We start from the raw sequence: 21,518 nt of genomic DNA on the forward strand, positions 1-21,518 counted from the left end.
CATAGGGATTCCCCTGTACTAAGCACAATTCAGCAGGAACAGCCCCATAAGTTTGCTCATAGCCTGTACAGAGAGATACCATAAAACTATGGAAGCATAGGGATTCCCCTGTACTAAGCACAATTCAGCAGGAACAGCCCCCTAAGTTTGCTCATAGCCTGTACAGAGAGATACCATAAAACTATGGCAGCATAGGGATTCCCCTGTACTAAGCACAATTCAGCAGGAACAGCCCATAAGTTTGCTCATAGCCTGTACAGAGAGATACCATAAAACTATGGCAGCATAGGGACTCCCCTGTACTAAGCACAATTCAGCAGGAACAGCCCCCTAAGTTTGCCCATAGCCTGTACAGAGAGATACCATTAAACTATGGCACATAGGGATTCCCCTGTACTAAGCACAATTCAGCAGGAACAGCCCCCTAAGTTTGCTCAAAGCCTGTACAGAGAGATACCATAAAACTATGGCACATAGGGATTCCCCTGTACTAAGCACAATTCAGCAGGAACAGCCCCCTAAGTTTGCTCAAAGCCTGTACAGAGAGATACCATAAAACTATGGCACATAGGGATTCCCCTGTACTAAGCACAATTCAGCAGGAACAGCCCCCTAAGTTTTGCATCGGTTTAATATTAGTTCAGCATTTCTATTGCTAATCCTGGTTCTATGTTAGGACTGGCAGGAGGGCCAACCCAGCTGATTCATTGCTGGAAAGGAAAGAGTCAGGTAGTAGCAATGCAGACGTGAGTAATCATTACACAATGCTCTAAACTTTCCCTCTCTGTCACTACTTGTCGGTGTCACCGTGATGGAACCAGATGAAATCATGGCTACAAATAACCATAAAACTATTTTATTCCTAATAGATTTTCACTGACTCGGCTCCCAGGGCTGTCGATCTATGTTACTACATAACCCACCATGTCACCCCCCCCAGACGGAATGGAGCCCCACTCCCAGTCCGAGCAGAAGAGCCAAGTGCCAGCCATAATTAAAGGGAAACTATACCCTCAAACAATGTAGGTCTCTATACAAATATCTATAAAGCTAAAGTGAAATATGGCAGCTTTACCAGGTCCTTGTCGTTTTCCTTCGTGAATGTCTTCTCCTTGGCCTCGTCGTTCTTGGTCCAACTGTAGGAGACCATGAAGCTGATCACCGGTGGGTGGTAAATGGTCTCGGGTTGGTTCCACGTTACCAGCAACGCCGTCTTGTTTACGGGGTGCACCTTCATGTTCACTGGAGGGGTGCTGCAAACTGAACACAGGGGTCCCCCATTAAGGCAAAGAGAAACTATTGGCAAATTAATACAGTTGGTTCATCCCATCGCCCCCAAACCATTCATGGTTTCGCCATCACATTACCCTCGCTTTTTCATCATTCCAAGTCATTTTTCACCTAAGCCTAAGAATCTAAGCCTAAGAATCACGAGAGAGGGTCTGAAGAGAGAATGAGCTCCTCATAAACAAATCCCACCCCTCCTCCAAGTGGCTGCTCTCTAAATCTCAAATAAAGAGGAGTTCATTCCAAAGCATGTTTTACCAGGAAGGGGGATTTTTCTTAAGTAGCATCTTCTATTGAAGAGGTGGGGATCAATCGCAAAATAGAAGTGCTTTCAATTATACTGTTCTGCACTGTTTACTCAAAGATTGGTTTCTGAGAGTAGCAGTTTTAGACTTCTAATACTAGGCTTTTGGCTCTAAGGCTTTTTGAAGGCCCAGAGTGGCAGTGACCCTAAAGTGTCTTACAAATACATAATACATGAATATAGGTAGAGGATCCATTATCCAGAATGCTCAGGACCAAGGGTATTCTGGATAAGGGGTCTTTCCATAATTTGGATCTCCAAACCTTAAGTCTACTAACAAATCAATAAAACATTAATTAAAACCAACAGGATTGTTCTGGATCAAGTACAGGTATATTTTCATTATTACAGAGAAAAGGGAAACCATTTAACCATTAAATAAACCCAATAGGGCTGTTCTGCCCCAATAAGGGGTAATTATATCTTAGTTGGGATCAAGTACAGGTACTGTTTTATTATTACAGAGAAAAGGGAATCATTTAACCATTAAATAAACCCAATAGGGCTGTTCTGCCCCCAATAAGGGGTAATTATATCTTAGTTGGGATCAAGTACAGGTACTGTTTTATTATTACAGAGAAAAGGGAATCATTTAACCATGAAATAAACCCAATAGGATTTGTTCTTTACACCCCTGTGGCCCTATAGGTTATACAGGGGTAGATTCAAACTTCAGACTGATTCTAATCTAATCTACCTGTTTATAGGGCCCTCCCAACCCATATGTGGCCCAAACCCTGCCAGACCAATGGTCCGTATTCCCTTTGTAGTCATGTGATCATTTGTCCCTAGGGCCAAATGATTGGCCCAGCACAATATTACCCGCCTTAGGTGGGCCTATCAGGGAAAGATCCGTACGGGGCAACTCTCGGCAGGACCGTCAGAGCCGGAGCCAATGAAGACTTGGCGGCTAATAAATCATTAGAATGCGGAATGTTGAGGACAAGTGTCCTTTCCTGCTCCGGCTTATCAAACATTTCCATCCCCGTGTCGCATATTTCATTATTAGTTTTAATTAACTAATTCAGTCACTCGTTCAGCCGTGAAATATTAAATCAGAGAAAACACACGGAGAGATCTCGAAATCCTGTTCTCTGACTTTTAAATTACCATTTATTTTGTTTCCAGTGGAATGAAAACAACAACAAGACGCCGCATTATCAGTCACATCGTAATTAATTCTGAACCCGCTACGTGAGGCGCCAGTGTTAATACGGATGTGCGGCAGCCGTTGGCGTATGGTTTCATTATGCCACCGAGCTCAGGTGTGCCAGAACTACAGGTGCCCACTACGGTGAGCCCAATGTTGTAGTTGCACCTTAAAAAAAAGGAAGAGTTGCCCTTTAAATGAATGTTTCTGTACGTTCTGTACAGTTGGGACAGTGGTTAGATCCCTGTAATGCATGGACTCCCACAGGGTTTGCCCCTCGGCTGGAAAAGCTGGTAAATCTCCACCGACCCACCCAATAATGTCCTTCATCTACCCCGATTCCTGGAACCCACACCCAGCTTGCCCAATCGATCGATAGCTTTACCAGACCGGTGCTTGAAACCCCCTCAAGTACTGCCCAGCAGAACATCATGGAAAGGTGGAAACCAGACCCGGACTGGAAACCTGTGGGTTCTGGCCAATGCCAGAGGGGCTGCTGTAAGGTGCCACAGTCACTGTTTATTGGGCCAATGGGGGGCTGTTTGGGCCTCTGGGTACTTGGAATGCCAGGGTCTATATTAAATCTCATTCTGAACCTATTGGCATCACTATGCCCCCATCCCTCACTATTCCAACCTTGTACAGAACTTAGATTGTAAGCTCTGACAGCCCTTGCAATAGATTAATATAAGAAAGGGCACAATTGAAGCCACACCCCCAATCTATTAGCCAGTCATGCCCAGACACGCCCCTAGGAGAGATGCCATACTGGAGCTTTCATGCTCCACCACCACCATGACCACGCCCATGGCCATGCCCCCTGCCCCGCCCAGCCTCTGTCTTGTCTATGAGGAAACTGGAGGGAGAAGCTAAACTGCAAGATACTGCCTATTCTAACCTCCAGGCAGCAGGATAAGATAAACACAATGATCAGAGGAAGAAGAGGGAGAGCCGATGAAAGGGCACAAGGTGCGTCGGAAACCTGCCCTAATCCAGGCCTTGCGAGTTGCCCAGAGCAGCTCCCCATCCTGGATCTCGTTAGGCAACCTTTTGTGCGTCAGTGGCACCGCACATGCTCAGTGGGCTGCTGGGAAGGAGCTAAGCTTAGGGCTCGTCAAGCAGAAAAGTTAGGTCACATCTGTCATATAAGCTGATGCTACAGGGCTGGTTATGAATCAACTCTGATGCAGACTGCACTGGTTTCTATGGTGCCATGCAATCTAGATCTGATTTAATTTGTATTATGATCTTTATATTGTATATATACAGTATATTGTACGTCGGACCCTAAGTGACAGCAGCACAGAGTATATGCAGGGAATCAGCAGAAAAGAAGATGGGGGGCTACTGGGGCATCTACTTTAAACAATTTCCTTTCTTTATTATAAAAACCACAGGCTGTTATGGGGGGAGTGGGGGGGGTCTCTAATATTTGATTCCTGGCAAATAACGATAGGCTCCCAGCTTAAAACACTGAACTAAGTGCCATATGGGACGCCGCTGCCAGCCGCACAGATGCCAAGATCCTACCCAGATTAACACTCGTATCTTTATTTATATATTTTTCCTGTAGTCGGAAGATTCCCCCGAAGGCCACAGACACACGCTGATCGTTTATGGTTCCCCATCTGGCCGCTGTCTGAGAAAATATGAAATTCCTATTCCTCAATATTGCTGAACTACAACTCCCAGCATTGTACTGACAATACCTAGAAGACACTGCTTTCAGGCAATTTACCGTTTACAGTTGTCTGTGCAATTTATAAACAACACTGTTCGGTGCCTTCAATACAGGACAATGGCTATTTGTCAGTTTTATATCGTATTATCATTCAGCAGAATATCCTCTGTTTTGTTGCGCTATAAAAATAATTCAGGATCCCAGAAACATCTGCCGTATAGTATTCTCTCCGAAATGCCTGCGCTTATGCTAAAAATCATGTAATTGTGACTGTACCAACCATTAATATTCCCTGCAGCCTTGTGCCTTTATATGGGCACAGAACCCCTCAGTGACTGCTAATATCCTTATCATTTACAGTAGGGGGTACAGTATCCCTTATAATACATGAGTGATACTCAGAGTTCCCTGTATAACTCAGCCTGCAGCCTTGTGCCTTTATATGGGGGGCACAGAACCCCTCAGTGACTGCTAATATCCTTATCATTTACAGTAGGGGGTACATTATCCCTTATAATACATGAGTGATACTCAGAGTTCCCTGTATAACTCAGCCTGCAGCCTTGTGCCTTTATATGGCCACAGAACCCCTCAGTGACTGCTAATATCCTTATCATTTACAGTAGGGGGTACATTATCCCTTATAATACATGAGTGATACTCAGAGTTCCCTGTATAACTCAGCCTGCAGCCTTGTGCCTTTATATGGGCACAGAACCCCTCAGTGACTGCTAATATCCTTATCATTTACAGTAGGGGGTACATTATCCCTTATAATACATGAGTGATACTCAGAGTTCCCTGTATAACTCAGCCTGCAGCCTTGTGCCTTTATATGGGCACAGAACCCCTCAGTGACTGCTAATATCCTTATCATTTACAGTAGGGGGTACATTATCCCTTATAATACATGAGTGATACTCAGAGTTCCCTGTATAACTCAGCCGGCAGCCTTGTGCCTTTATATGGGGGGCACAGAACCCCTCAGTGACTGCTAATATCCTTATCATTTACAGTAGGGGGTACATTATCCCTTATAATACATGAGTGATACTCAGAGTTCCCTGTATAACTCAGCCTGCAGCCTTGTGCCTTTATATGGGCACAGAACCCCTCAGTGACTGCTAATATCCTTATCATTTACAGTAGGGGGTACGTTATTCCTTATAATACATGAGTGTATAACTCAGCCTGCAGCCTTGTACATTAAAAGTCTATCCCTAATCTGATTAATTTAATAACTCCCTGAGTATCTTATAGAAGAAAAAAAGCGACGGCCCCTCTCGGAGAGGCGGAACACGGTAGGAATGGTTAAGTGCTACTTGCCCTTGATTCTGTCTAATTTTTCATGCACATTTTTCCCCTCTTTATTCAAACCCATTTGCAAGACAATAGAGAGCAGAACGTTTAGTAGGATCCAATTCTCGGAGATTGATCAAAGTCACGGCGGTCAAACGCTCCGAGTACAGTAAAAGTCATTAAATACAATACGGCAGGAACTGCGCCGCGTAGAATTAATTTAACTGAAGATCTTTTTTTTTTAATGTATTTTGATAACTGGGCAGGAAGAAAAAGGTTTGGATTGGAACAAACTTTAATAGTTTCCTATTAAAACTTTTTGCCGACAAGTCTTTATGTTATGATTTATCTGTATCCGCGGCCAACGTAGAGCAAAGACCAAAGGTTCTAAACCAGCCCAATGTTCTAGGTCATCCAAATCAGCCATTGGCCAAAACGATCTGCTCATATCTGGGGGCCACAAACATGGCTCTTTGGTGTAACTGCCCAACAACTAATCAATCAGAACAGGAAATCCAATGACCCCCTTATGGGCCATTGGGTGACTTGATGGGACAATAAAGCCCTACGTCGAGGTCAAGGAATACAAGGAGATGCCAACTGAATTCAAACCCAGATCCTTTGCTTGAGTTCCAGAGTCAGTCTGCTTAGCCTTTTGGCTAACTCCTCTATCTTGTGTGGATCAGACTCATATTGTTTACAAAGTTGTCCAGCACAACCCTATTTAATGTAGCCAACTCTGGTAAGGGAGCATGGTGTTCATCTTGGAACTGGTTGGGGTGGAAGGCACCAGTAGGTGAGCCTGTGAGATAAAGTACAAACATCTACTGCAATAAGTTCACCATGGCAACAATAGTATAGCCAATCTTATTCATCACCCAAAACGCTTACGACCAATGGCAGCTCTACAGAGACCAATGGCAGCTCTACAGAAACCAATGGCAGCCCTACGGCACCCAATGGCAGCCCTACGGCACCCAATGGCAGCCCTACGGCGACCAATGGCAGCCCTACGGCGACCAATGGCAGCCCTACGGCGACCAATGGCAGCCCTACGGCGACCAATGGCAGCCCTACGGCGACCAATGGCAGCCCTACGGCGACCAATGGCAGCTCTACGGAGACCAATGGCAGCTCTACGGAGACCAATGGCAGCTCTACGGAGACCAATGGCAGCTCTACGGAGACCAATGGCAGCTCTACGGAGACCATTGGCAGCTCTACGGAGACCAATGGCAGCTCTACAGAGACCAATGGAAGATCTACGGTGCCCAATGGCGGCTCTACAGCACGCAATGGCAGCTCTACAGCACGCAATGGCAGCTCTACAGTACGCAATGGCAGCTCTACAGTACGCAATGGCAGCTCTACAGCACGCAATGGCAGCTCTACAGCACGCAATGGCAGCTCTACAGCACGCAATGGCAGCTCTACAGCACGCAATGGCAGCTCTACAGCGCCCAATGGCAACTCTATGGAGACCAATGGACAATGACATTTTCCTTGGCCGAAATGGAACAATATGCTCAATGTTCACCAAAAAAAAGACGACCCTCTCTGGACTAGGGCCCTAGCCTCAACGTTCACCAGAAAGAGTTGACCCTCTACACCACAGGGGCCACAGCCTTAATTCTTTACATCATATTTATATTTAGAAGAATAGAGTTGAATCTGCCGTATTAGTTTTAGGGATGGAAGTTATACATGTGGCCCCTGGGATCCAGGCAGCAATTACACGGAGCAGCATTTGGTGGGACGTGGTTGATGGACAGTTGTTCTCCCACCTCTGCATTTAATGACACAAATCAGTCAAGGGAGAAAAGACCCAATAACACAAGAACCAGGTCCCCGGTCTGATCCTGAGCCTGATTGGAAATTCATCTCTAGCCCTTAAACAAAACCCATATATTGTTAATGCTCCGGTGGTCCCTGCCGGCCAAGATGAGATTCCGACTCATGCAGTAAAACTCTTATTTTCTCAAGTGATTAGCTACAGCCAGCACGTACCGGGTCAGGCTCAGCGGTGGCCGCCATTAGCCCGGACCATGGCTATTCCTCTGTTTATTCTTCCCTCTATGTATTATTATTATTATTTGCAGAGTTAAAGCGCCGGCTATTAAACCTGCCTCACATCAGGATAAGAGAAATGGTTCCGCAGTCGCACATTTTCCACCCGACGTAGCATCGTGTTAATGGTGTTGGTCAACATGGGACTCCTGGCTGCTCCCGCTGGAACGTATTCCTTATGAATAGGATGCTGGGGAGGCAGCGGTGCAGTCACTCAGAGACAAGGGCTTCATATATTACAGGCAGAAATGAGTTTGCTGAAGGTTCAGTCAAAGGAACGAGAGGAATAGGGTGGGGGGGGTGCAGGGTGGGGGGGGTGCAGGGTAGGGGGGGGCAGGCAGGCGGGGGAGGGGTAGGGGCTGCTGACAATGAGACTATGTAAATAGATTTCCATAAGGCCGGCCAACTAATCATATCTCCGCTACCCAGAGACAACAGATGCACCGCCGGCCCATCCATTATTAAAAACATATTGACATTTAAGGGCTTTATGAAATGTTACTACTGAGAAAGCGCAACCGCACGTGATTGGCTCGTTACAACCATTACTCAAAGGGAAACTATACCCCCAAACAGTGTAGGTCTCTATATAAATATATTGTATAAACAGCTCATATGTAAAACCCTGCTTCATCTAAATAAACCATTTTCATATAAATATACTTATTTAGCAGTATGTGCCATTGGGTAATCCTAAATAGGAAACTGCCATTTTATGTACTAAGGGCCGCCCCCTGGGATCATAGGAGTCACAGTGCACACAAACAAGAAAAGGCACACATACATGCTAGGCCCCATCAGCCAATGAATGAACAAAGTTCTGCCTTTTGCTCCCACACTACTTCCTGTTACAGTTAGAGTTGCATCACTTCCTGTCAGCTGATCTCAGCCCATCACTAAATGGCGGCTCAAGGGAAAGGATGTAAAAGGGCAATATTTACTGATATATATATTCCAGTTTGGGGAGATTTTTTAATGGGCCACTTAATATAATATAAACTGTCTATTGGTTACGTATTCATTCTGGGGGTGTAGTTTCCCTTTAAACTTTTGACAAATGGCGTATTGACCTCATTCATCACTATCGCTTCCATACTGTCTATACCCAAATCTTCAATATTTGCCATCTAAGTGAAGTGCTGAAACGAAAATGAAAGTAATTGTAATTAAAAATCTGAGCTGTCAATCATATATTGCCTGCCCCGCCTCTATAGAGGCGGGGCAGGCAATATATGATTGACAGCTCAGATTTTTAAATGCATTTATAACAGGCATGGATGATTTAATTAAAAAAAAGAATTTGGGTTTCATGTTTACTTTGTAAAGGCCTTTTATTATACAGCTTTTTATGTCGGGGTGCCAGGTCCCCTTTAATAGTTGCCTTTGACAAACTGAAGGCGTACTTGTCCTTTAATCCATTCAGCATTTTTAGGTTAAATTCCCCCCCGCCGCGTCTCTCCCCCCTGACTCCAAAAAGGCAAAGTTATCAGCTCGCATTTCTCTCTCGGGTGGTTTATTTTAATCAAATTCCTTGTGAGGGCCGTGAGTGACATATTTCTACATGCCCCGCCCACATAACTGAGGCGTTCGCCGCTCTCGCCGTCTTCTGTCCCCGCACCCTGTTATAAAGGGAGATTGAAACATTATGATTTCTGCGCCCGTCTGACAGCTTTATTCCCCCCTTTCAGCGGCTGACGAGCGGCAGGCCGATGTATTATTCACCGCCCCTTGGTAAAATGACAAGATTTCGGTCGTAGTTAAGGGTACGGCGCTTGGAAACACGCAGCGGGGCGATTATTTCAAGGAGGAACAAATCTTGTGTCAGTTTCCATCTCCATCTGTGCGAGGGAAAGGAACAAGCTAATTTACTAACCTCCCCCTATCCTTCCCAGATTTACTGGACCCACAATTGTGTGCTGCCCCTTTAAATATAAGGGTTCCAATAGGGCTGTTCTGCCCCAATAAGGGGTAATTATATCTTAGTTGGGATCAAGTACAGGTACTGTTTTATTATTACAGAGAAAAGGGAATCATTTAACCATTAAATAAACCCAATAGGGCTGTTCTGCCCCAATAAGGGGTAATTATATCTTAGTTGGGATCAAGTACAGGTACTGTTTTATTATTACAGAGAAAAGGGAATCATTTAACCATTAAATAAACCCAATAGGGCTGTTCTGCCCCAATAAGGGGTAATTATATCTTAGTTGGGATCAAGTACAGGTACTGTTTTATTATTACAGAGAAAGGGGAATCATTTAACCATTAAATAAACCCAATAGGGCTGTTCTGCCCCCAATAAGGGGTAATTATATCTTAGTTGGGATCAAGTACAGGTACTGTTTTATTATTACAGAGAAAAGGGAATCATTTAACCATTAAATAAACCCAATAGGGCTGTTCTGCCCCAATAAGGGGTAATTATATCTTAGTTGGGATCAAGTACGGGTACTGTTTTATTATTACAGAGAAAGGGGAATCATTTAACCATTAAATAAACCCAATAGGGCTGTTCTGCCCCCAATAAGGGGTAATTATATCTTAGTTGGGATCAAGTACAGGTACTGTTTTATTATTACAGAGAAAAGGGAATCATTTAACCATGAAATAAACCCAATAGGGCTGTTCTGCCCCAATAAGGGGTAATTATATCTTAGTTGGGATCAATTACAGGTACTGTTTTATTATTACAGAGAAAAGGGAATCATTTAACCATTAAATAAACCCAATAGGGCTGTTCTGCCCCCAATAAGGGGTAATTATATCTTAGTTGGGATCAAGTACAGGTACTGTTTTATTATTACAGAGAAAAGGGAATCATTTAACCATGAAATAAACCCAATAGGGCTGTTCTGCCCCCAATAAGGGGTAATTATATCTTAGTTGGGATCAAGTACAGGTACTGTTTTATTATTACAGAGAAAAGGGAATCATTTAACCATGAAATAAACCCAATAGGGCTGTTCTGCCCCCAATAAGGGGTAATTATATCTTAGTTGGGATCAAGTACAGGTACTGTTTTATTATTACAGAGAAAGGGGAATCATTTAACCATTAAATAAACCCAATAGGGCTGTTCTGCCCCCAATAAGGGGTAATTATATCTTAGTTGGGATCAAGTGCAGGTACTGTTTTATTACTACAGAGAATAGGGAATCATTTTTTAAAATTAGAGTTATTTGCTTATAATGGAGTCTATGGGAGATGGGCTTTCCGTAATTCAGAACTTTCTGGATAATGGATCGCATACCTGTATAGCTCTTCCTTAATTATTGTGAGCACACGCAGCAAAGACCAGGGTTGAATGTAACCCCCCCCCCCCCCCCCCACTACAGACCCCTTCCTAGCCTTTGATATAAGGGCAGTTTAAATATAAATGAAACCACCCTGCCCTAGTTGTGTGTCTCAAGTTTACAGATAAGGGGGAGTTCATTGTTGCCTTTTCTTCTTGCCATTGTTGCTATTAAGGGGTTAAGAGTAAAAGTTAACTTTTAGAATGTTATAGAATGTCCTATTCCTCTCAATTTTGCAAATGGTCAAAGGGGTTCGACAAGGAGTTTATTGGTTCAACGACAGCCGCAGGTTGAACCGTAATCTGCACGTAACGAAACCCTCTTTATTCTAGGAACATGATCGACGAACCGCGTCCGTGCCGTAGATTGACTCTCCCAACTGAAAATGACACATTCGCCCAGTGGGACGCGCCGGGCCGCGCAGATACACGTGGGCAACTCAATATATTCTTTCTCCGTTCCCCTAAGCAGGTGACTGATGCAGGGGCTGCAATGGCTTCACTATGAGATATGGGTCTCATTTACGGTGTCGGGGTTGGGTGAAATAGTGAATCTGAACCAAATTGCTCGGCGGGAGCAGCGCTCTACCTTTGACTCCTGATCAATATTTGGAACGTTGCCCTAGCGGAGAGGCCTGCCGGGGTGGGAGGGGGGTAAAACAATCCCTAGGTAGGGCGTCTGATTTAGGATTAACCGGATCCGCTAAATAGGGGAAGCATTGAGATCCTTTGGGCTAGATGAAATATCTGATGTATTGATTACGAATCAGAATCTGTTAGGCTCAAATGGAAGGCAGAGGTATTGCGGCCGCGTATCTAAGACCAGGGAGCCACGGCAACCAAATCTCCCATATACAGGTATGGGATCCCTTATCTGGAAACCCCTTATCCAGAAAGCTCCGAATTACGAAAGCCCGTCTCCCATAGACTCCATTTTAATCAAATAATTCAGAATTTTAAAACTGATTTCCTTTTTCTCTGTAATAATAAAACAGTATCTGTACTTGATCCCAAATAAGATATAATTACCCCTTATTGGGGCAGAACAGTCCTATTGGGTTTATTTAATGGTTAAATGATTCCCTTTTCTCTGTAATAATAAAACAGTACCTGTACTTGATCCCAACTAAGATATAATTACCCCTTATTGGGGCAGAACAGCCCTATTGGGTTTATTTAATGGTTAAATGATTCCCTTTTCTCTGTAATAATAAAACAGTACCTGTACTTGATCCCAACTAAGATATAATTACCCCTTATTGGGGGCAGAACAGCCCTATTGGGTTTATTTAATGGTTAAATGATTCCCTTTTCTCTGTAATAATAAAACAGTACCTGTACTTGATCCCAACTAAGATATAATTACCCCTTATTGGGGGCAGAACAGCCCTATTGGGTTTATTTAATGGTTAAATGATTCCCTTTTCTCTGTAATAATAAAACAGAACCTGTACTTGATCCCAACTAAGATATAATTACCCCTTATTGGGGGCAGAACAGCCCTATTGGGTTTATTTCATGGTTAAATGATTCCCTTTTCTCTCTAATAATAAAACAGTACCTGTACTTGATCCCAACTAAGATATAAATAATCCTTATTGGATACAAAACAATCCTATTGGGTTTAATTAACGTTTTATTGATTTTTTTTTTTTTAGACTTAAGGTATGGAGATCCAAATTACGGAAAGACCCCTTATCCGGAATACCCTTGGTCCCGAGCATTCTGGATAATGGGTCATATACCTGTATTGATGAATATGGGACACATAGCTGAACGTTAATGCCCTACTGGGCCCCGAGGAGGCGTGGCTATGTGACCAGGGGGCTCCACAACTTGCTAATGGGTTCACCTTTTTAGTATGTTATATTGCTAGCAACTTTGCAGTTGGTCTACATTATTTATTTTTTATAGTTTATCAATTATTTGCCTTCCCCTTCAGCCTCTTTCTAGTTTTGAAAAGGGGGTCACTGACCCCGGCAGCCAATATTGCTCTGCGCGCCTACAATTCTAACGTTATTGTTACTTTTTAAAGCTTTTCTTCCAATTTGGCCCCACTCCATATTTCAGTCTCTCATTCAAACAAACTGCCTGGTTGCTAAGGTTAATAAGAGCCTAGCAACCAAATAGCTGCTGAAATACAAAACTGGAGAGCCAAATAGCTTAAAAACCACCAAAAACAAAAAAAAAAAAAAAATAAGACCAAATGCAAAATGTCTCAGAATATAAATGTCTACATCACACTAAGAGTTAATTTAAAGGTGAACTAACTCCATTAAAGGGGCACACATGACCCAATAAGAGACTGGATTTTGGGGGGGTACAGCTGCCCAAGCCTTTTGACTCCCATAAGAAGCCTATGAAGTCAGACTGATACCCGCTTGTACAGCATTTTTGCCGCCCTTGGGTAAGTGGCAGCGGCACCACGGTTCCCACATTCCCCGAGACGGCGCGGTTGTGATGAATCTGGCACTTCCAGGAGATACAAATGAACGATGGCAGTTGTATGTTTTAGTTATAACATTGATAAATCAGTTTCGCTCTATACAGGAGACAATATCATGACTTTGTAGCGCGCACAGAATGCAGCCCGGCACAGTCCATCATCGCTTTATTGGATGGAGAGACGTTAATTCTGGATTTTATAAGGTGACTGAGCTTATTAGATAAACACGCAGTCCCTCTGACCGTTCCTTAGGGCAGCTCTGTACAAAAAGAAACTGCCTGAATACAGTGAATTGTGTTTGGAAGGGCAAGATCTGTCCTGTATAACTCAGCCGGCAGCCTTGTGCCTTTATATGGGCACAGAACCCCTCAGTGACTGCTAATATCCTTATCATTTACAGTAGGGGGTACATTATCCCTTATAATACATGAGTGATACTCAGAGTTCCCTGTATAACTCAGCCTGCAGCCTTGTGCCTTTATATGGGCACAGAACCCCTCAGTGACTGCTAATATCCTTATCATTTACAGTAGGGGGTACATTACCCCTTATAATACATGAGTGATACTCAGAGTTCCCTGTATAACTCAGCCTGCAGCCTTGTGCCTTTATATGGGCACAGAACCCCTCAGTGACTGCTAATATCCTTATCATTTACAGTAGGGGGTACATTATCCCTTATAATACATGAGTGATACTCAGAGTTCCCTGTATAACTCAGCCTGCAGCCTTGTGCCTTTATATGGGCACAGAACCCCTCAGTGACTGCTAATATCCTTATCATTTACAGTAGGGGGTACATTACCCCTTATAATGCATGAGTGATACTCAGAGTTCCCTGTATAACTCAGCCTGCAGCCTTGTGCCTTTATATGGGGGGCACAGAACCCCTCAATGACTGCTAATATCCTTATCATTTACAGTAGGGGGTACATTATCCCTTATAATACATGAGTGATACTCAGAGTTCCCTGTATAACTCAGCCTGCAGCCTTGTGCCTTTATATGGGGGGCACAGAACCCCTCAATGACTGCTAATATCCTTATCATTTACAGTCGGGGGTACATTATCTCTTATAATACATGAGTGATACGCTATTAATATAATCAACTCTCACTAATCACCGTTAATATGTATAACCTTCCTTCCTTAGCCTTTATTATTCCATGGGTTATCCTACAAGCCACTTCTGAGCAGATACTTGGGAACCCAGAACCCAAAGGAAATGGAAGTATCACCGGTACCTTTAGAAGCTTCGGTGCCAAACGGGCTGTCTAAGTAGTCCATCATGTCCGGGCTCCACGCGTCTTTCACGGCGGATTTGTACACGGCCCTGTCATTCAGGCTTTGCCTCGGCCTGAAGTTGTTGCGCAAATAATCCACGGATTTGACGTGGTCCTGTTGTTCCGTGGTGAATATGGAATAGAACGCCTCCAGCTGCAAACAGAAATGACACGTGGGGGTTAAAGTGCAGCCATTGATGAACAATGGGCTAAATGTTTGGCTCCCAAGGGCCGAAGGATCTCTCTGCTGCCAAGAAAGTGGTCCCGCGGGAAACTTATCTGCCCACCAAAACTATTTTGAGCTGATGAATTTAACCGCAGCCTCCGATTCCCGAAATAAAGAACAAACTCCCTGTTCCACAGGCTCCGCCATAAACAGGTCGCAAATTACCGGCTTCGGCAGCAATTTAGTGGGTGGGAGGCATTTAAACTTCAGCTGGTCCTGCTGGTCCCTGTGCTTAATGGCCCCTCATCTGGAAGATGTTTACAGAATCCGGACCTGTGGGACCTTAGTACCCTCAGTGAGCTGCGTATAAACAGGAAACGAAGCGAAGAACCTGGGCTGTATAATGATTTAATGCTTTATTTATAGAATACATTGCAGTGGATGATGCTCTGTTATACAGATAGCTAGAATCTCAGCCATAAAGCAGGGCAGGACTGCTGCTTACAATGGGGGGATCAGATAGGATCTGTGCCACTGTGACAGAATGCTCTGTTATACAGATAGCTAGAATCTCAGCCATAAAGCAGGGCAGGACTGCTGCTTACAATGGGGGGGGGGGGGGGGATAGGATCTGTGCCACTGTGACAGAATGCTCTGTTATACAGATAGCTAGAATCTCAGCCATAAAGCAGGGCAGGACTGCTGCTTACAATGGGGGGATCAGATAGGATCTGTGCCACTGTGACAGAATGCTCTGTTATACAGATAGCTAGAATCTCAGCCATAAAGCAGGGCAGGACTGCTGCTTACAATGGGGGGATCAGATAGGATCTGTGCCACTGTGACAGAATGCTCTGTTATACAGATAGCTAGAATCTCAGCCATAAAGCAGGGCAGGACTGCTGCTTACAATGGGGGGATCAGATAGGATCTGTGCCACTGTGACAGAATGCTCTGTTATACAGATAGCTAGAATCTCAGCCATAAAGCAGTCTTCACTGCCAACATCTGCCACGGCTGGATCAAAGGCAGTCGGCATGGAAAGGGTTAAAGAGCTTTCACTGGAACACTAGTTATTTTGCCCTTTTCTTTGTTAATTTCAATGAGTTCAGTTTCTTGTCTCTGCAGCCGGAGACTCTGCTTCACACGTTCCTTGTCTTTCTGATTGCAGAGAAATTGTGTCCATGGGAAAAGTGTTGCCTTTTTAATAGAGAGAACGTTGAACTAAGGAAACCAGCCTCCGGCTACATTAACTGCCACCGAGACAGAATGTCTTCATTAGTCTGAGGCACCCGTACGGCTCCTGTAATGTACCTGCCTGCTCCGCTCCGGCCTCCCCCTCATCCCACCCCCCCATCCCCCTCATCCCTCTTCTGTATTGTAAAAGGGACTCATTTGCATTTGCGCCCAGAAGATTTTGTGCAATACTTAGTAATGTACTGTACATTCGAGGGAGAACTGCAGCAGCCCTTCCCTGCTTTATGGCTGAGATTCTAGCTATCTGTATAACAGAGCATTCTGTCACAGTGGCACAGATCCTATCTGATCCCCCCATTGTAAGCAGCAGTCCTGCCCTGCTTTATGGCTGAGATTCTAGCTATCTGTATAACAGAGCATTCTGTCACAGTGGCACAGATCCTATCTGATCCCCCCCATTGTAAGCAGCAGTCCTGCCCTGCTTTATGGCTGAGATTCTAGCTATCTGTATAACAGAGCATTCTGTCACAGTGGCACAGATCCTATCTGATCCCCCCATTGTAAGCGGCAGTCCTGCCCTGCTTTATGGCTGAGATTCTAGCTATCTGTATAACAGAGCATTCTGTCACAGTGGCACAGATCCTATCTGATCCCCCCATTGTAAGCAGCAGTCCTGCCCTGCTTTATGGCTGAGATTCTAGCTATCTGTATAACAGAGCATTCTGTCACAGTGGCACAGATCCTATCTGATCCCCCCATTGTAAGCAGCAGTCCTGCCCTGCTTTATGGCTGAGATTCTAGCTATCTGTATAACAGAGCATTCTGTCACAGTGGCACAGATCCTATCTGATCCCCCCATTGTAAGCAGCAGTCCTGCCCTGCTTTATGGCTGAGATTCTAGCTAGTAAAAGCTGACAGAAATCTATTTCTCTTGAGACTGTTGCCTTTATATATTTATAAAGCATCTCCTTGGAGCATTACTGACCCCGTACAAAGACTGATTGCGCAGTGATTTCAAAGCCCAGGAACGGAATGTAATGGCTTCGGGCCCCATTATTTTGCTTTGTTAGTGCAGTAAAAGGCCCGGTAATAACAGGTCATAAGAACCCTTTGTCGGATCGAAGGAGATCATCAAATGAAAAAAAAAAAGATTAGGTTGCGCTTCAATTTGCACGTACCTGATGGTAGGAAATTGGAACGGGGCGGCTGAAAATCACCCATTCCACTATCTCGCTGCAGGGGGGGGTCGTCAGGGAACCCGTGTACCGGTAGAAGCTTCCGAGGGACGAGGGCAGGAGTTCTCTCAGAATGAAGGGATCCAGGAACGTCTCCTTTTCTGTAAGGGAATGCGGGTAATGATAAGGTCACTGTGTAAATGTACAGTAAAATAACATAATATATAAATATTGCTGCCCATTGGGTCAAAAAGATACCCAGGACCGCCTCTCTATTGTTCTGATCCAAGACTTGCTTTAAAATAATCGGAAAACCCATGGGATAGGGCCACTTTCCTTTTACTTCCTGCTTGTGGGCTGAGCCCCGCAGTTCATGTAAGAGGATTGCCTTAGTTAAAGAGACGGTTCACCTTTAAGTTAACTTTCAGTAGGTTATAGAATGGCCATCTCTAATGCAACTTTTCAATTGGTCTCCATTATTTACTTTTAAGATCTTTTTTTAATCTAACCCATTACAGCTTTCAAATGGGGGTCACTGACCCCAGTAGCCACAGCAAACTGTTGCTCTGTGAAGCTACAAATGTTCTTGTTACTTTATTACTTATTTTTATATTCAGGTCCTCTCCTATTCATATACCAGTCTCTCACTCCAACCACCCCTTGGTTGCTAAGGTAATTTGGACCCTAGCAACCAGATTGGCGCTGAACAAAAACTGAAATACATAAAATTTCAAATACAGGAATGGGATCCCTTATCCAGAAACCCATTATCCAGAAAGTTCTGAATAACGGAAAGGCCATCTCCCATAGACTCCGTTTTTATCAAATAATTCTAATTTTTAAAAAGGATTCCTTTTTCTCTGTAATAATAAAACAGTACCTGTACTTGATCCCAACTAAGATATAATTACCCCTTATTGGGGGCAGAACAGCCCTATTGGGTTTATTTAATGGTTAAATGATTCCCTTTTCTCTGTAATAATAAAACAGTACCTGTACTTGATCCCAACTAAGATCCAATTACCCCTTATTGGGGCAGAACAGCCCTATTGGGTTTATTTAATGGTTAAATGATTCCCTTTTCTCTGTAATAATAAAACAGTACCTGTACTTGATCCCAACTAAGATATAATTACCCCTTATTGGGGCAGAACAGCGCTATTGGGTTTATTTAATGGTTAAATGATTCCCTTTTCTCTGTAATAATAAAACAGTACCTGTACTTGATCCCAACTAAGATATAATTACCCCTTATTGGGGGCAGAACAGCCCTATTGGGTTTATTTAATGGTTATATGATTCCCTTTTCTCTGTAATAATAAAACAGTACCTGTACTTGATCCCAACTAAGATATAATTACCCCTTATTGGGGGCAGAACAGCCCTATTGGGTTTAATTACTGTTTAAATTATTTTTTTTAGTAGACTTAGGGAGATCAAAATTACAGAAAGACCCCTTATCTGGAATACCCCAGGTCCTGAGCATTCTGGATAATGGGTCCCATACCTGGGAGACTGACAAGGGATTTTACTACTGTTTTAAATGGAAAACCTTCAGACTTTTCTGCCAGACCCAAGCTGATGTCACTCATTCTGCGCATAAATCTCCCGCTAATACAATTAGGGAGACTCAGAAAACATCCAATCAGCTCTATTTCAAACTCAGGATGGTCGCAGGCGTAACGGCCAATGAGATACTAAATGACCCCGGGACACAGAATAAAGACAGAGGGGCCGGCGCTTCCCCCAATGGCGGCAGATAAGAGGAATCCGCGTACCAGGGAATAAAAGCCCCGATTTCCGTTGAAACTTCTTTCCGCCATATGCGGACAGTTCCATTTTTTAATAATTAATTGCTCATCAAAGTGAAAGATGAGGAAGAGGAACGCTGCATTCAAAGTTATTCAAATTCGGCCGATGAATAATGGATGATTTTCATATTAAATACACAGAGTATTAAGGAGCCGCCGTTTCCTTCACTTTAACTGTTTGTAAGAACAGAATGAATACGAGGAACCCGCAGGGGAATTCCAGGGACCACCAGGGGCTTATTATAATGCAACTGCCGCCTTCCATGTCCAGCTCTATATGGATCTGTGGGTTCTGAAACCTGACAACACTATGGCACCTCCTACCCATATGTATAAATACAAATATACAGAGAAGGAATGTTCTGGGCACACAATAAGCTGTACCCCCATACTGTACTGTCTAAGGGAAACACTATGGCACCTCCTACCCATATGTATAAATACAAATATACAGAGAAGGAATGTTCTGGGCACACAATAAGCTGTACCCTCATACTGTACTGTCTAAGGGAAACACTATGGCACCCCCTACCCATATGTATAAATACAAATATACAGAGAAGGAATGTTCTGGGCACACAATAAGCTGTACCCTCATATTGTACTGTCTAAGGGAAACACTATGGCACCTCCTACCCATATGTATAAATACAAATATACAGAGAAGGAATGTTCTGGGCACACAATAAGCTGTACCCCCATACTGTACTGTCTAAGGGAAACACTATGGCACCTCCTACCCATATGTATAAATACAAATATACAGAGAAGGAATGTTCTGGGCACACAATAAGCTGTACCCTCATACTGTACTGTCTAAGGGAAACACTATGGCACCCCCTACCCATATGTATAAATACAAATATACAGAGAAGGAATGTTCTGGGCACACAATAAGCTGTACCCTCATACTGTACTGTCTAAGGGAAACACTATGGCACCCCCTACCCATATGTATAAATACAAATATACAGAGAAGGAATGTTCTGGGCACACAATAAGCTGTACCCCCATACTGTACTGTCTAAGGGAAACACTATGGCACCCCCTACCCATATGTATAAATACAAATATACAGAGAAGGAATGTTCTGGGCACACAATAAGCTGTACCCTCATATTGTACTGTCTAAGGGAAACACTATGGCACCTCCTACCCATATGTATAAATACAAATATACAGAGAAGGAATGTTCTGGGCACACAATAAGCTGTACCCCATACTGTACTGTCTAAGGGAAACACTATGGCACCTCCCTGCCATATGTATAAATACAAATATACAGAGAAGGAATGTTCTGGGCACACAATAAGCTGTAACCCCATACTGTACTGTCTAAGGGAAACACTATGGCACCCCCTACCCATATGTATAAATACAAATATACAGAGAAGGAATGTTCTGGGCACACAATAAGCTGTACCCCCTTACTGTACTGTCAAAGGGAAACACTATGGCACCTCCTACCCATATGTATAAATACAAATATACAGAGAAGGAATGTTCTGGGCACACAATAAGCTGTACCCCCATACTGTACTGTCTAAGGGAAACACTATGGCACCTCCTACCCATATGTATAAATACAAATATACAGAGAAGGAATGTTCTGGGTACAGAAGGAATGTTCTGTGTTATACCCTCTATAATATAGCTACTAATTCAATTGTTAATTCTTACAGATTCAGAAATATATAGAATGTGGATCTATTCCTCAGTACCAGCGCCCGCGCCCACTGTTAAAACGGATAATTTGGCCAAACATTTCAAGCCCTCCAGCTAACCAATCCTGCTGCGGGATGTATCTTGCAATACAATATTTGTTTCAGTTAAAGCTCACTTTTATTAGCGTGACAGCCTTCCCTCGGGAGTCTGGCAACAAAGGCAGGAGAGACGTGCGGCCCAGACTTCCCCATAGACTGCTGTAGTACAGAGAGATCCCCAACGCTCAGGCCCCTCCAGCGTTACAGCTCCTTCCATCTCCCTTGTCCTTCAATCATCAAACACAATGGGAAACCGCTCTCTCCCAATCCTAAACCATTCCTGTCTCTTCCCTTTGATCTGGGCCGTATCCAGGCCCCCCAAGGTGCCAGAGCCCCTGCCTGCCCCCCGAGAATCCTCACAAACTGAGAGCCAACGTGGCATACACATCTATCAGACCATGACTTGTACCTTTAAATCTCTCTCTATATAAATAGTATATATGCATGAATGTTTTTTTTTTTTATAATGAAGGCACCGACAATACGCATTGGCCAAGCACTGCCCAGTCATTTGAGGGGGGGGGGGGGGGGCAGGTAAACCAGATGGTCACTCCAACCATATCTTAGCTGGTTGAAGATTTACACAATAGAGTTAG

General features: G+C 43.8%; 1 protein-coding gene across 3 annotated transcripts in view; it reads right to left on the minus strand.

Moving 5' to 3' along the window:
• ptprg (protein tyrosine phosphatase, receptor type G) overlaps positions 1-21,518 on the minus strand; it is a 357,095-nt gene that overhangs the window by 96,898 nt on the left and 238,679 nt on the right. For all 3 annotated transcript variants that reach the window (XM_031901245.1, XM_031901244.1, XM_031901246.1), the window contains exons 7-9: positions 17,352-17,509; positions 14,772-14,964; positions 1,076-1,260 (exon numbers count right to left, since the gene is read on the minus strand). In XM_031901245.1, coding sequence (XP_031757105.1) covers positions 1,076-1,260; positions 14,772-14,964; positions 17,352-17,509 — 536 coding nt within the window. The remainder of the gene's footprint in view (positions 1-1,075; positions 1,261-14,771; positions 14,965-17,351; positions 17,510-21,518) is intronic.

The sequence above is a fragment of the Xenopus tropicalis genome, chromosome 4, assembly GCF_000004195.4.
Source record: "Xenopus tropicalis strain Nigerian chromosome 4, UCB_Xtro_10.0, whole genome shotgun sequence".
NCBI classification, from domain to species: domain Eukaryota; kingdom Metazoa; phylum Chordata; class Amphibia; order Anura; family Pipidae; genus Xenopus; species Xenopus tropicalis.